We start from the raw sequence: 15,687 nt of genomic DNA, 5'->3' as shown, positions 1-15,687 counted from the left end.
TTTTAATGGCACCGTTGCTCAATTCAGTGGTTGGCATTAGTTACTCTTGCCTCACCATGACCATTTATTGATGTACAAGAATCGGTCATACGCTGTCAAATAATTGTGAGAATGTAGCAGACGAGGCATTACTCTAATTAGTCTAACCACACCACGATCTTTCTTTAATGAACAAGGTTTGGTATATTCCATTCAATATAGGGCCAAAAAAGGGGGCAGAATATAGCCAATTATGAGGCATTAATCTAGTTGTAAAAGGCTTAAGATTTAGGGTTCTCAGAGTTGAGTTCTCCTGTATATTTAAATACTTTCACCCCAAGATCATAAAAGAACATAAAGAAAAGAGTGATGTGGGGATGGAAGTGATGATCTGAGCACATTGTTTTCTCACTAAAAGGCTATCAAAACAGCTTGCTTTGGAAGTTTCCATAATCAATGACTAAGAGTTCTAGTTTTCTAAGATGGTGATTATCATTACTCTTATAATTCATTTTTATATTGTCTGCAGTTAGGTTTACTAAATTATAAATCTCTGGTTTCTGATCAGAATGGAGCTGTTAAATGGTGTATATTACAACTGCAGGCTATTATTATTGTGCTCCCTATCCTTTCATTGATTCAAGTGCAAAAGGCTTGAGCACAGAAAATATTGACACTTCTATTAGAAGAAAGAAAGCAGCATGAAGCATCTTTTAAGGCTAATCATTGAAAGGTGATTCCTTGAAACAAAATTAACCTTTGTAAATGACGACAGGGTAACACAGCAAAACAATTGCACATAAAAGCAAGAGGTAAAAAACATGGCTCTAGATTGGATGGATTGTGAGAGATAATTCTTGTCACAGGGAACAAATGTCTGGCACCAGGCATGAGAAGTATCCATAAGGAAGTCCCATTCAATTGTCTACATCTACAGGAAAACAAAGAACATTAATGGATTGCCAGGCACTTGGATTTAGGACTCCTAAAAAATGCTTAGGCCAGAACGTGAGTACGCATACAATTATTGCAAGAATAGGTTACCGATTGCAGGTATATTATTTTTTAAAGTATTTTTTATTTAAAAATATATTAAAATAATATATATTTTTTAAGATATATATATATATATATATATAAATCAATTCCAGTTCTTCACGATGATGACAGGGTACAGAGTAGCATCACAAGTTGCTAAACATGCCCTCATAATCACGTAAAGTTGATCCACCGACATGGGAGTTAACCTGACCAATTTCATAACTCGGGTTTTAAACCAGGGTTTATAACTAATGCCCGTTAAAAGCAAAATCAAAGTCTTTCTTCTTGTAATGGAAATCTCACCGACAATTCTTTTTTTTTTTTAATAATAATTAGAGCCTGGGACTCGTTAACATTCTTGCAAACAGTCTCCATCAAGACTGCTGGTTTTGTTTTGTTGTTGGGGCCCATATTTAAGGGATGGAGGTGCTTAGACCACTGCCACTCTCAACCTTCAGGCTTCAATAGCAAAATATTATGTAAAAATGTAATTAGACAGAGGAAGGAGACAATAAATTAAGTGACAACCAATACACCATTTCATTGCTTCAACTTATTCTCTTAAACTAAGCAGAAGGAACAATGGGGAAAGGGAACAAAATCTCACAATTACAAGCAATCTATTCAATTGAAATAACAATCCTGTTGCCTAATACTGTCTCTGCTGCTGCTCTCCTTGAATCTGTATGGTGTGTTTCCACAATAACAGCGTCTCTTTTTGGTATTTTTCTACTTTCACTAGAATGATTCACACTAAGTCTTCTGAAGGCATTGGCTATGTCTTTTGTGCCAATCATGTTGAATGACCTTTTTTGTTTCCTTGAATGGGCTGAAATGGCAGGAATTGCAATCAAATGTTGCTCATAGATCCCCCACTTAATTATATATTGTGTTGTAGAGGAGAAAAAATAAAAACACAAATGGCAGCATGACATGCACAAAGAGGGTTTTGCTGTTTTTGTGCGTCACTCTGGCTGCTGCTGCTGCTGCTAAGAGCTATTAAATAATGGTACCAACGTATCCAATTCCAGTGATGAAGAAGGTGACTGTTTGGAGCCAAAGGTATATGAAGTAGTTGTTCTTTCCATTAGCAAAGTCATAGCATCCACACAAGAAAAGGAATGCTGAAAATCCCAGTTCCAATGTGTTGAGCCTGTAAAAAATCAAAAAAAGAAAAACATACGGCATGTTAAAAGAACAAAAACATACGCTATTGCTATATACTCCAAGCTTGGATCATCATTACTGATGACAAATATATATGTACACAGAGAAAGAGAGAGAGGTCCACTGGAAAATTATTGAATAATCTAGAGTTGATAGTGTAGGCCCCTGATCTCATTTAACTGAATCCAACATCAAATCCACATAAATTAATAAAAATGCAAATATTCTCAACTACTACAACAAAGAAGGCAAAAAAACAAGCAAAAATGTATTTTAGGATGGTGGGATTTGGTCATCTTGCTAAATAATAGTTCTATATGATATTTAGAATTTGTTAGTTTGGTATTTGCCACCCATTCATAGACCGACAAATCCCTTGACTGCGAATAAAAAACCTATAGCGAGCACAACTAGGACAAACTTACATTTTATGAAGGTATTGTAATCATAATCCGTGACAGGTAAAATATTTTGTGCCAATAGAATTAAAAGTAAAGGATTATTACCTGTCTGTAAATTTGAATCGGAATTTTCTGGGTGCTTTGAGGTTTGATTTCTTAGCCTCTGCTGCTTTCTGGAGTGTGTTCCCTAGTTTTTCAGTGACAACCCATTCATTGGCTCGCCCTGCTTCAAGCAGACCGATGAACGTTGCCTTAGTCCGATGCAAAGACATAACGTTTTCGAAAAGGATCCAGTAAAACAACAAGTGAATTGACCTGCGCGTTCAATTCATTAGTACTGTCTTGATTCTTGGAAGAAAACTTTCAATCTGTGAGTAAAATTTTGAAAAAATGACCATACCTTGGAGTTCCTACTGAATTTAGAATGGTAATGACAGAAGGAATGTAAACAGCTCCCCAAATCGGAACCTTGACTTCAGGGACCAAAATAGTTAATGGAAGTACAACGCAGTAGAAGGAGAAGGTCACCATGTGAGCTATGATCTTGCGAACGAAGAAAAAGCTGTAGATCACATAGAACTTTTTCCAGAACCTGACTTTCTGAGATACGCAAAAAATAAATTTAATTAGGAGTATAGCACAAAATATTAACTTTAATTTGAAACTAATCCTAATTAGCAACAAAAGATGAAGAATAAAAAGATCCAAACCTTATTTCTAACAATCTCCATAGCCATTTTCCTGAACAGATTAGCAGGACCACAGGACCACCTGTGCTGCTGGAACCGGAAAGCTTTGAATGTACTTGGAAGCTCACTTTTTACCTGCCAAGAAAATCAACCGTTAATTAAAAAAATAAAATCATTAACCTGAGATGAATTGTTCTAAAACCAGTATTACGAACGTACTTAAGGATAGTTAATTACATACTTGGAGGTCACCAAGGTAGAGAAATTTCCAGCCCCTGAGACTAGCTCGGACTGCAAGATCCATGTCCTCCACTGTAGTTCTGTCCTTCCACCCACCGGCCTCATTAATGGCCGCAATTCTCCATACCCCGGCGGTCCCTGTATTGGCATTCATCGTCACATTAAAAATCTTTTCATTGGTCACATCACAAAATACATTAGATGTTATAAATTTTATGTAACATTTTCACCTTTGTTTAATTCTTATTATTTTACCTCCGAAGGGCCGTTAATTATGACTTATGACCAAAATGGCGATAAAGTTCCTAAATTCAGGAAACGCTTTCCAAAACGGAAATAAGGCAGATTAAATTTTAATAATTACCATTGAAGCCAAAGAATGCATGAGTAGCTGACCCAACTTCTTGTTCCACTGTAAAATGATAATCCAAAGACATTTCTTGCATTCTTGTCAACAAGCACTCATCTGCATTCACTGCAAAAATTTCACCACCCCCAAAAGTAAAATCATTAGTATCATCATTAATCATTAAACATGTAATTAAATTAATGCATTATTAAACATTAAATTAATGAATTAGACTAGCCGTTTACTTCTTTGTCTTCACATGAGTAATGTCAGCGGCTATCCACAGTACCGGTCTTTGATTTATTTATTCTTTTTAACTGTAGTAGAAAATTTATATTCCTTTTTTTTATTCATTTACCATAAAATACAAAAAATGAAGGTGTCGGCAACAAATTTAAGAGGGGGTCCCACCCCATCTACGAACTCACTGCGGAAGGATAAAACGCACGTGACCAGATAATGGACTAGCTGCCGCTAGAAGAACAGAAGGTTAAGTGATACTGTAAATGACAAATTTGCCCCCACAGCATGGGCTGTCCATGTGATCCGCGCACCGTGGGGCGTTCCCGTAAGAACGCTCTAAAATGACTAAAATGCCACGGCAATTAGCAATTTTCAGGAACAAATTTTATTAATCTCAGCAACTTCAATTTGAAAAAGAAGACACTGGTATTTTTTTTTTTAGAGATACTATTATCGATTGATTTATTAATAACATAATTTGGAAACAAAATTAAAGATGGGAAAGCCTCGCTGAACCCGTTAGATTTTTTCTTTTCTTTTTTGTTTAGTGGGTTCCATGGCAGCGTGATGGACGGTCAGTAGACCCCCAACTGAAAAAAACAAGGTGGCCAAGTGAGTCAGGGTACAGTGGTCCCCATCCCGTGATTGTTGGGTGAACCCACATCATCACCCTCATGCAGGAGTAGCAGGAGCAGTCTCCTACCATAAAAAGACTAAACTATAACACATAAAGACCACCGACACTCGCAAAAACAACGTTAGAAATTTAAGAAAATAAATAATCAACTGACTTTAATTAACTGGCTTAATTAGGGTTTTGGTGTGTTTGTTTTTTAAATCTTTTTGCAGTTTTGAGCGAGCTTACCAAATCTCCAGCGACCTTGAACGAGGGCAATGTCAGGATTGTGGATCAAGAAAGGAATGGCACGCCGGAGGTAGTCAGGCTCAGGCTGGAAATCAGCATCAAAGATGCAAACATACTCGCAGTGTTTAACATAGCTTCTCTTTAGGCCTTCTTTTAAAGCACCAGATTTGTAGCCTGTTCTGTTCTCCCTGATTTGGTACCTTATGTTTATGCCTTTGCTCGCCCATCTTTGACACTCTAGCTCCACCATTTGCTGCATTGATGACAACACGTGACTCATTGACCAAAAAAGTAGTTTAATTTAAGTACATGAGCAAAACCCAGATCAGAGATTTAACAGTCCTTCTCGGAATTGATAAATTTGGAGCCTACACCGATTTGCTAAGCTTAACAAAAATGATTTACATGGCACGAATGTGATCAAAACCAATCAAGAACAAAAGGGGCGTCTAGGAATTATAAAAGATATACATTGGGGGCAGATTAAAGTGATTTTTGTTGTTTTTTACTACCTTGATGGCAGGGTCAGTTGAATCATCCAGGACTTGGATCACAAGACGATCTGCTGGCCAGGAAAGATTAGAGGCTGCACCAATGGAAAGCTTGTAAACCTGCCCAAAAACACACAATAATTATATGACGAAAAGCAAGAAAAGCTCTAAACTTCGAAGACCTTTCTCAAAATCCCAGGAATAAAGTATAAAGAAGAAAACAAACTGACTGAAAATAAAGTAAACAGAGGACACGGAGAAGGAACTAGAGACCTCTCTTTCGTTGAACATTGGGATTTGAACAAGAACAACAGGGAAGTTAAGATTGCCAGATTCCAAATCATCTTGCATGGGCTCCCATTTGTAACGCTTGTCTGGTTTCTTCCAAAAGAGCTTAACAAGGATAATGACAATACCCATGTAAACTCTCTCCATGAAGAGCATTAGTGACATGGCTAAGCAAATGTAAACCCCAAGTGTCAACAAAGGAACTATCAACGGTGCTTTGATTAGCTCCCAGATGAGTGTAAGCTGACCTGCAATGTCAGAACTTGATACCTGAAACTGAAATGATTCAGGTATCATGACTTTCGGTGAAACTTCAGCCATCTCTCTGTCTCTCTCTATCCCAAAAGAGCAGAGAAAAACAGAGGAAAAACAGGGGATACGCTAAATTGGCAGAAAGAACAATCAAGATGAGAACAAGAAAGAAACAGTAAATTTGTTTCTTGTATCGCTTTTTAAGATTCTCAGCAATGTGGTAGAAATAAAGGTTGTATATATATTTGGGACAGAGCTATGATTACAAGGAAAACTTGGTTAAATGCTATAAAACCCCAGTTCAAGCATTCCTGTTTCTTCTCTTTCTCTCCTTAAGAGTAAAGAACAACAAACCTTTAGTTTTCACTCTTTCAATGCCTCTCCACTCTCACAATCTGTGCCATCCAATGCTTCTGTTTCTTTTGATCTAATGAAGCAGGGGCAGAACAGATGTGAGGCAGAGCTGGGAGAGAGGGAGAAGCAGAAGGGGTTTTGCGAGAGGGAGAGAGAAAGGTGGTCATTTTATAGTCAATTTTGGTACTATTTGGAAGTAAATTTACTTCTTGCCCTAGCAAGAAGATCTGCCCCGAAAACGATTTATAAACTTTACCGTTCCAATTACAAAGTGTTAGTAGAGCCGTAATTACAGCACACAGATACCCTGCATGGAATTTTATGGAAAGGATATGCTTGTCACTTTCAAGAATGGGAATTGTTTGTTTTACTGAAATGGCCTCATCAAGATTTTCTCCTCTTTTTTTTTTATTGTGGGACTCGGAAATCCAGAGGAGAAATGGAGTAGTTCTCCCTAATTTAATAATAATAATAATAATAATACATTAATTATGACTCAAACCTGTTTTATTTTAAAAAATACCGGATGCATAATCGTTAGATATAGTAGTAAAAGATGATAAATATAGATGATAAATATCTCCCATTTATAGATTTTTTTATCAAATAAAGAAAAAACAGAACATTAAAAATAAAAAACAATGAATTGAAGTGCTGTGGTTGACTTTTGTGAAGAGTTAGTGGTGTATACAAATTTACAATATAGGGGTAAACAGGTGAAAGTGGAAGAGCTTTCACCGTTTTAGGTTCCCATCATGGTTAAGTTATTAACTGCCCGTACCTGAAAGTATAAAAGTACACACGTGAGGAGGGTCAAAACTCGAGCCAATGATGTATTAATCCAGCAAATAAATAAATAAACTCAATGCTGGGTTCAAGTCCCAAGTTGAATTACTTTCATCCAAATAATTCTAATATACATTACGTTTTGTGTCATAAAATATACAAAAATAAATATATCTCAGTAAATCATTGTCTATTATTCTAATTAAAATAACTCAAGTTAGCAGCGCACAGCGCTTTGACATGGTTATATTAAAATAATTTAAAAAAACTTAAAAAATTAATTTTTAAATAAAAACATTTTAAAAATTACAACATAAAAACAAACACTCAGGTAACGCTACTATGCTTGCAAATTTTAGAAAGAAAGAGCTATTGCAGTTGGCCCTCCATACATGGTAACTATTAAAGAGTAATTCATGACGATGTATATATTTATTATTTTTACAGTGTCTTATTAACTTACAGAATATTTAATAAATCTGAAAATTAATTATAATATATATAAATTAGCCTAAATATCCTATATTATATATTAAAAAAATCAATAAAGCTTCTTGTTTAGCATCTTATTGTTACATTATGTTCATATTTAATAATAAAAAATCGATCGCACCGATTTATAAAATCTATCAAAGCAAATATTATCTTTTAGTGTGTAGAAGCTAATTAACTGATATTACAGTAAAAGGAACGTATCATGAATTATTAATTTTTGTAGCATTATATATTTTCCAATAAATGAGATCCCAGATCCTCTTATATTCAATAAAAGAATTTCAATAAAATAAACGCAATGGATCAATAGGGAACTATATGTGTACTATGTTTTGCTAAATGTCAATTAAAATTTGCATGAATTATTTATTTGTATACCATCGTATATTTTTCTCTTTTATTAGCATGTTATAAATATTTATATAAAGTAGCCTGAAATAATATACAAAAATGGTATTTTTTTTTTCCTTTTTCATGAAACGGATAGCCTGTGACTCAAATAAAATTAATATTACAAAATAGTATTTTTAAATTGTTTTGATGTGTTTTTTTAGAGTCGTAAATAATTTTTTTAAATATTATTTTAATATATTTATAAATAAAAAAAATTAAAAAATCAATCACTGTCAAAATTCTAAAATGACACTCAAAACTTGGGGGCGCGCGTGACAATCCCATGTTCAAGTCTTAATTTTCATAATCAACGGGGATGGGAAAGGGATTTTTTCCAGCTAAATAGATAGTCAGTAACATTAATCACTCCGCACATGATGGCACTCCGTAAGGGTTTGTAGTGCTGCGGTCGTGGTCTAAAATGGACCACAACTTATTTTGAGATTTATCCTAATAGTTTTGTATTTTTGACATCCCCTACTCGAGCAATCCTAGTTCTTGGAACAGGCATATCGAATCTAATCTTCAGGAAAAACAAGTCCTTCTTTCATCTAAATCTGGCCTTTTCTTTTCCTTGTAAGCATTGTTTCTGCCATGGTCCCTCTATTTTTCATGTTGATCATTTAGCTCCTTTATTGAAATCCTGGGCACGCCATCACCAAAAAATGAAATTAAGAGGTGGGAATGTAGGGGTTGATGGGCCTGAACAATTTTAGTAAGGTGGTTAAATTAACAAATTTTAAATCTCGCAAGGACTGTATGTGTAAGTTTGTTTAAAAGCGTTGTAATTATTTTAAAAAATGCTTCTTGCATATAAATATATTAAAATAATATTTTTTATTTTTAATATAGTGTATCAAAATGATTTAAAAATATTAAAAATTTATTAATAAAAAATAAAAAATAAAAAAATTAAATTTTTTAAAAATATTTTTAAAACATAAAAAATAAAATTATTATTATTATTATTTTTTTTGTAAAAACTGTTTGTGCGCAACTGAGCGAAGGTGTTTAAGGCGACACCCGTGCCTTTTAATCATATTGCCAGGGACTCATATGACTTTTGACAGCCTCCCAGTGATGTTAGCATGGGCAGACCGACAAACTTAAGCATGAATTAAAGGTCACTGACCGTTGCAGCTGCGATGAGTATTAAGAACTTGTTTGGGAATGTCAGTGTTTTTTAAATTTTTTAAATTTTTATTTTAAATTTAATTATTTTTTATGATTTTTTATTATTTAGATATGTTGATATTAAAAATAATTTTTAAAAAATAAAAAAATTTATTTTAATATATTTTTAAATAAAAAACACTTTAAACTATAATTTTAAACATACTCTAAATTCATTAACTTAAAAAACTATTAGGTAAATTGTGAATTTGAAGTTTGGTGTAAGCATGCATGCCTGGAACTCATAGACCAGCGTAAGCCTTTTCTTATCAAGGTATGTTATATAAAAAAAATATATATTATTTTAAAATAAAATTACAAATTTAAAGATAGATTTGGCCAACTGCAAACCTGGTTATGATAAGTATGATTATTGCTAGAATGCCGAAATATTCAAATACCCCACCCAAAATTATTAAGAATAAAATCTTTCTAACACATAAGAAAATAGGAAAAGGAGATAAAAAGGATTGAAATTATTTTCATTGATTTGATTGTTAAACAAATACAGTGTAGCATATGTTCTGATTGTATAGATTTGCTTTGCCCTGCTTTTCCTGTAGCAACAAGAGAGCATGTTTAAAGCCTGGAGCCTCGTGTCAGATCACAAGCCGCTGCCAATGGAAGGTGCTTTTGCCTTCCCCCAACCCTCTTCCAGAATACTTCTTCTTCTTCTTTCAATCTCTTTTAATACAAAAGTTGCGGTAATTAAAAGAAGTCCCACATGCACTAGATAAAAACAATTTCGTACGTTGCCAAGACTGTAGTCTAATATAGCCGGCCCGTGCATCCACGTGTTAATTAGCAATAAAAATACTGATTTTGCTAATAAATTAACAATTCCAATTTGTAATCACGTGATAATGTTGAGCATCGTGGCCAAGAATTAAGGGTTTTGGAAATTATTCGGCTAAATGCCTGCCTACAATAATTATCTTAACTAACAGACCACTCACCAGGGATGCCAACAAATCTAGATACATGGGTCATGTGTCTGTCATTGATTCAAATTAAATCTAGGGATATATATTCAAATCTAGATACGTAGTGCGGAGAATATATATTTTAATTAAATCTTGAGATATATATATTTTAATTTTCCTTGTAAGTTTACAATTTAATACATCTATCAAATGGTGATGAGAGGATTCAAAATTTACTCATCGATGAAATATCAAAAATTCAAATAGTTTAAAAATAAAATCACGAGTTAGATAGTTGGTTAATTAATTATTCTTAATAATCTCATTCATTCTTTTTAATCAAAATAGTTAATAACTTGTATATGATACTTGAAAGACCAAGTATTAAAGCGTGCCACTATTTTTTTATTATAATATTTTATTATTATTATTATTATTATTATTATATCAGGTTGGATTAGTCAAGGCATCTAGAGTGGGCCGAAATGAGTCCAACCCGACTTAATCAGGTTGGGCTGATTAGCAACCCAATAAACCTTTCTTCTTTACTTTAAAGGGTTAGATTGGATCGAAATGAGTCCAACCCGGCTCAATTTAGTCATTAGCCCAGCCTAGTGACTAAGTTGCATTGTAAACAACAAAACATGATTTATAATTCACGATTTGCATGTTTGTATGCAAAGGAAGAACATGCGAGGAGGAGAAAAAGAAGTTTGCGTGGTGCAGGGGCTACAACTATTGAGTGAGATCCGAGGAGGTACGAGTGGCTGACAATAGGGGTTGAAGAAAGAATCAATTACTCCTGCTGATGAGGGTTGTTATGTGGAGAAAAAAGAAGAAGTTTGTGGTGGTGTTACTGTTTATGGCGGTGGACGCTAGAGATCGCTGAGGGAGGAGCTAATGTTTGTGAGGGTGTATAGGCTAGGGTTGTTAGGATTCATAGTGGAGAAAGTAGTTGTGGCAGTGGTGGAGAGAGTGGCAGGAGGCTAATAAGGAGAGAAAAAAAAATTGAAAATAGGGGAATGATTGGATTTTTTTTTAGACTTTGGCTTTGAATTTTTTCTCTCTTATGGCATGGAATCCACCCATATTTATAAAAGGTGAAAAATAAATATTTTATCTTTAATAGTTGTTTATGGCTAATACATGTAAAATATCCATTCTGGTAGAGGTGGGGACACTCTGATGCTTAAATAAATATCTTTTTTTAAAAAAAAATATAATAATATTTTTAAAAAAAGATGCTCTAAAAATATATAAAAAAAAAATGCTCTGAAAATATATATGTAATAGAGAATGAAGATTATAAACTTTCATTCTAAAGGTCTCGTGGTATATTTATAACGTATGAGTCTTTTTTTTTATGAAAATGAGAAACTGAAGTGTAATTTTATCTTTATAATATTTTAAGTTGTATTATGAGATGTATTCCACTCATTTTATCCGGCTAGAATATGATGACATGACCGGTTATGAAAGACTTTAATACATATAATGGTTTTGATAGAGTATAAACTTATTTAATTAAGCTTATTTGTTAATAAATAATTGCTCTGTGATTTTATATAAAAATATATAGAATTGATGGTGCTAGACTCAATCATCTCTTGGGTCTAGCCAGCGCCAAACTCAACTCGTCTAGGTTAGGCACACCATCAAGCCCATTTGTGGCTGGGTTCGACGCTACTATCAATTCTAGCTGCGAATGAGTTTAGTAGTGGCTAAACTCTACGCGTCCAGGGCTCGGCACACTACTAAACTCAATCATAATTAAGCTTGTTTAGCGTCAAACTTAACATGTGCGGGTCTTGGCATATTGTCCAGCCCAATCATGACTGGATTTAGCTAATATCAGGCCTATCACCTAAACCTAATATGCATTGAGTTTGATATATTGCATAGCCTAATCATGGCTGGATGTGATTGGTACCAGATTCAGATTCAAAACGTTTTTATTAAATGTGTTTGTATTTTGAAAAATTTATATCAGCAAAATTTTTTTTAATCAATATTTTTTAATAAAGATCTTGGTTTGTTCTGTAATTTTTTTTTTAATCGATATTTTTTAATAAAGATCTTGGTTTGTTACTCATGAACACAGGTGGAGGCGCGGTGGTACATGGATGATTATCATGCATACATCAGGTCAAAGCCACATGAGAAAATTAAAGGGTAGTTTGGATTAGGGTTTCGGTTACAGTGATGATCATCCTCACGAGTGACATGTTAGAGGCAAACCGACTATGCCTTATCTTTTTGGCAGGTAGCCCAGATTTCTCTCCTTTTGCTTTGGGAAGGTGAGGCTAATCACAATAATAATGTGTCAAAAGTTAGGACATATGGTGACCTACCACATTGAGAGTGTGGCTTGTGGAGCCTCCAGCTAGCCCCTTCAATTTAATCTTATATGCCCTACCTCCCTTTACCCCCAGAAAATATATATATATGTTTCACAAGGATGTAAGACTAATTAATTTTTCTTCTTGTTTTTCTCTTTCATTACTACTTTATTATATACACAGGGAGTGGTATACTACTTTATTTTTTTTATTAGATTAACGTGGATGTCCGGGCTAGCTTGCGTGCACCACGACTAATCCCACAGATCCTGAAGTTAACGACCATGTAAGCCTCCAGTGGCCATCATATGAGCAACCAAGAACTCGAACCTGAGACTACAAAGAGAATAAACTCCTTGATCCCAAGTCCTTACCACTTGGTCACCACTTCATTACTACTTTATTATATACACAGGGAGTGGTAAAACGGGAACAAATTAACACTTGAATTAACATATACGAGTCCTATCCCTTTCCATCATGCTTTGGTAAAATAATTTACTAATTAATTAATCCTACAGCAGTCATTATAGTGGACAGAACTACAATTTGAGGCTGTAATTTATTTATTTTGAATCAGACAATGTTAAACTTGGTCACTATAGAAAATGTCGTAGAGAATCATCGACAAGGAATTTTCTAAATCTTTTTTTTTAATGTGAATATTTCCACGTCAGACCACTAATTAAGCTGATGGACCCTCGTAAAAGAAAATGTGGATGGGAGATGTGTTTCTTGTACACAAAAGCCTAGCTATTAAAAGGATTGAGAAGCAGAAATAAATAGTAATTGTGAAGCTTCTCTCCATTTCTTCTTACGTAATACCTCTTTTTCTGAAACAAATCAAGACACGTCTCTCCCGACCCCCTACGTTCCATTTTATACCAGGATTGTCGGTTGCTCCTTCAACCCTCGGATTCCTGTTTTTTAAGGTACATGTTTTGGGTTTTTGGTAGGGACGAACAAATTAGCTTAGATGATCCAGGGTATTAACTAACTGATTTCTTAGAATTGGAAGAATATTTCTCGCATGGTTGAGCCGAATAATTTCTCGAATTTGTTGAATAATTTGATTAGATCTTTTTATTTGGTTGGATTCAATTCAAAATAAAAATAAATAAGAAATCAACATAAAAATATTCAGGTTGGCGCATGGAACAACTAATTAATTCGTTTTCAATGGGAAATTAGATGTGGTAATCAAAGTTAATTTTGAGATTAATTTCGTGTTAGAGAACCGCTAGCACACCTTTTCTTGCCTCCTGTTAAGACAAGTGGGAGGCAATGTGCTTAAGAGAAGGAGATCGGTGGTGAACAGGAAACATTTTCTCTTTATTCTTGCTGATGAACCATAAACCAAGTTAACAATGACGTGTTATGAGTTTGAGAAACATTCTTAGAGTTTATCAAAGCAGTTTTGTCGTATATAACATGAATTTATCAAGGTAGTTTCATGCTTATGTAATTGATTACATTTCTAATTAAATTTAAATTTAATGCGATTTTTTTTATTTAGATGGAGTAGTTTGAGTCTTTTGAGAATTTTTGTGAGGCATGCGGACCTAACCTCATATTAGCATCCCGACTTTTTGCCAAGTCTCAGTGTAGTTCCAAGCAAAAGTTTTTGTTGCTTGAGGTGCCCATTTATTCAAAATTCTCTAATCAGCCACTCATCTAAAATATAGTTTTGAAACTCTGCTTGATCTACAAGTTAAATAGGTTGATTCACAGTTTAGTAGATAGATCCAAATTAATTATTATTATTTTTTAATCTTTGTCCAAAAAACTGTTTTTATATCATTTTAAAAAAACTAATTAAAACAATATTTTGACCTAAAAAATAAAAAACTAATTAAAACAATATTTTGACCAAAAATATTGGCCAAGTCTCCTATAGGTTTTGAGTCTAATTAAATCAATCACGTGAATTGTTTTTTAAAAAACTTTACATGATCTAGGTTATGAGTTAACAATTGATCTAGATCAAGTTATAGAATTACAATCCAAGATATTTATGATTTTTTTTAATAAAAAATGTCGAAATCATCTTCAAATTTTGAGAATTCTCACTTTAGATGGACACTTTCAAGGGGATTCTATCGAGACATGTGAGAAACTTTGGACACACGATTAAGAGAAGTCTTTGTTTAGTATCGAGTTGAGAATTGATTAATAGTTTGGAAACTAATTTGAGTTTTGTAAGACGTCAATAATACTATCAGTCTATAGCTATCAATCACCATTACAGTGTAATTGATGCTGTTAAGACATCGTTGTATACTAATAATAATAAATTGACGACGAGAATTATTCGAAACTAATTAAAGGTATATAAACCGCCTTTCCATTGATAATTGTCACCTAACCTTCACGGAATTGATTAATTAGAGATCTTACGGTTGTGTGCTGACCTATCTACACAAGGCAGTGGCTGGCCACTGGTCTTTAATTAGTGAACTTCTTCAAGTTGTTTTTTTTTTTTAATATTTTATATATTATTTTTAAACAAGAAATTTAATGTCAAGAGAATTTTATTGTAATCTAAATTAGTGACTATATAATATATCTAATTAACAAAATAGTGTGTTTAATTTATTTTTTATGTGTTAGTCTTTCAATACCTTGAAGTTTTTTAGCTATGGAGGGATCCCCAATGCTGCCCCACCCCATCTTTATTAAAACAAAATTGCTTTATTGTGATTGGAGTGCCTGGTTTCTTGCTACAAAAGAGAAAAGGAGCTGTTGTGTAGACTATGAAGCCTGACACCGACACTCGAAAATGAAGAAGAGGGAATTTGATTAGATCAAGCAGAATTAATGAAGTACATATTGTCTCAAGTTCTGGGATTTTTTTTTTTGGTCTAGCTGCACTTTTAAAATAATTAAAAAATTTATATTTTTTATAGTTTTAATATATTGATATTAAAAATAATTAAATATTTCTTAAAAATATTTATTTAATATATTTTCAAATAAAAAATACTTAAAAAAATAACTAATATTAAACAGTACTATCTTGATTTGAAATGTATCTAAAGCTAGATCGAGGCTCTTAGCGTGCATCATAAATCATTCCAGTGTAACTCCTACAAAATTTGACTTCAGCAACATTTACGAGAATGGTAGAGGAAGCTTCGAAGGAAGAAACATCGTACATGTAGTCCTCCAACCATTATTGCTCTCTTCATGAGCACATGCAATTCTTGCAATTTTCAGACA

General features: G+C 33.6%; 1 protein-coding gene across 1 annotated transcript; it reads right to left on the bottom strand.

Moving 5' to 3' along the window:
- Positions 1-1,527: 1,527 nt before the first annotated feature.
- Positions 1,528-6,518, bottom strand: LOC105139564 (glucomannan 4-beta-mannosyltransferase 2-like). The gene is made up of 9 exons (XM_011046045.1): positions 5,739-6,518; positions 5,487-5,585; positions 4,975-5,227; positions 3,882-3,992; positions 3,519-3,655; positions 3,299-3,412; positions 2,989-3,188; positions 2,694-2,903; positions 1,528-2,173 (listed from the first exon to the last, which is right to left on the bottom strand). The coding sequence occupies exons 1-9, from the start codon at positions 6,072-6,074 to the stop codon at positions 2,020-2,022; spliced, it is 1,614 nt and encodes a 537-aa protein (XP_011044347.1). The 5' UTR covers positions 6,075-6,518; the 3' UTR covers positions 1,528-2,019.
- Positions 6,519-15,687: the final 9,169 nt, after the last annotated feature.

Source organism: Populus euphratica, unplaced genomic scaffold (assembly GCF_000495115.2).
Source record: "Populus euphratica unplaced genomic scaffold, PopEup_1.0 scaffold3.1, whole genome shotgun sequence".
NCBI lineage: Eukaryota > Viridiplantae > Streptophyta > Magnoliopsida > Malpighiales > Salicaceae > Populus > Populus euphratica.
This window is presented reverse-complemented; position numbering and strand designations above follow the sequence as displayed.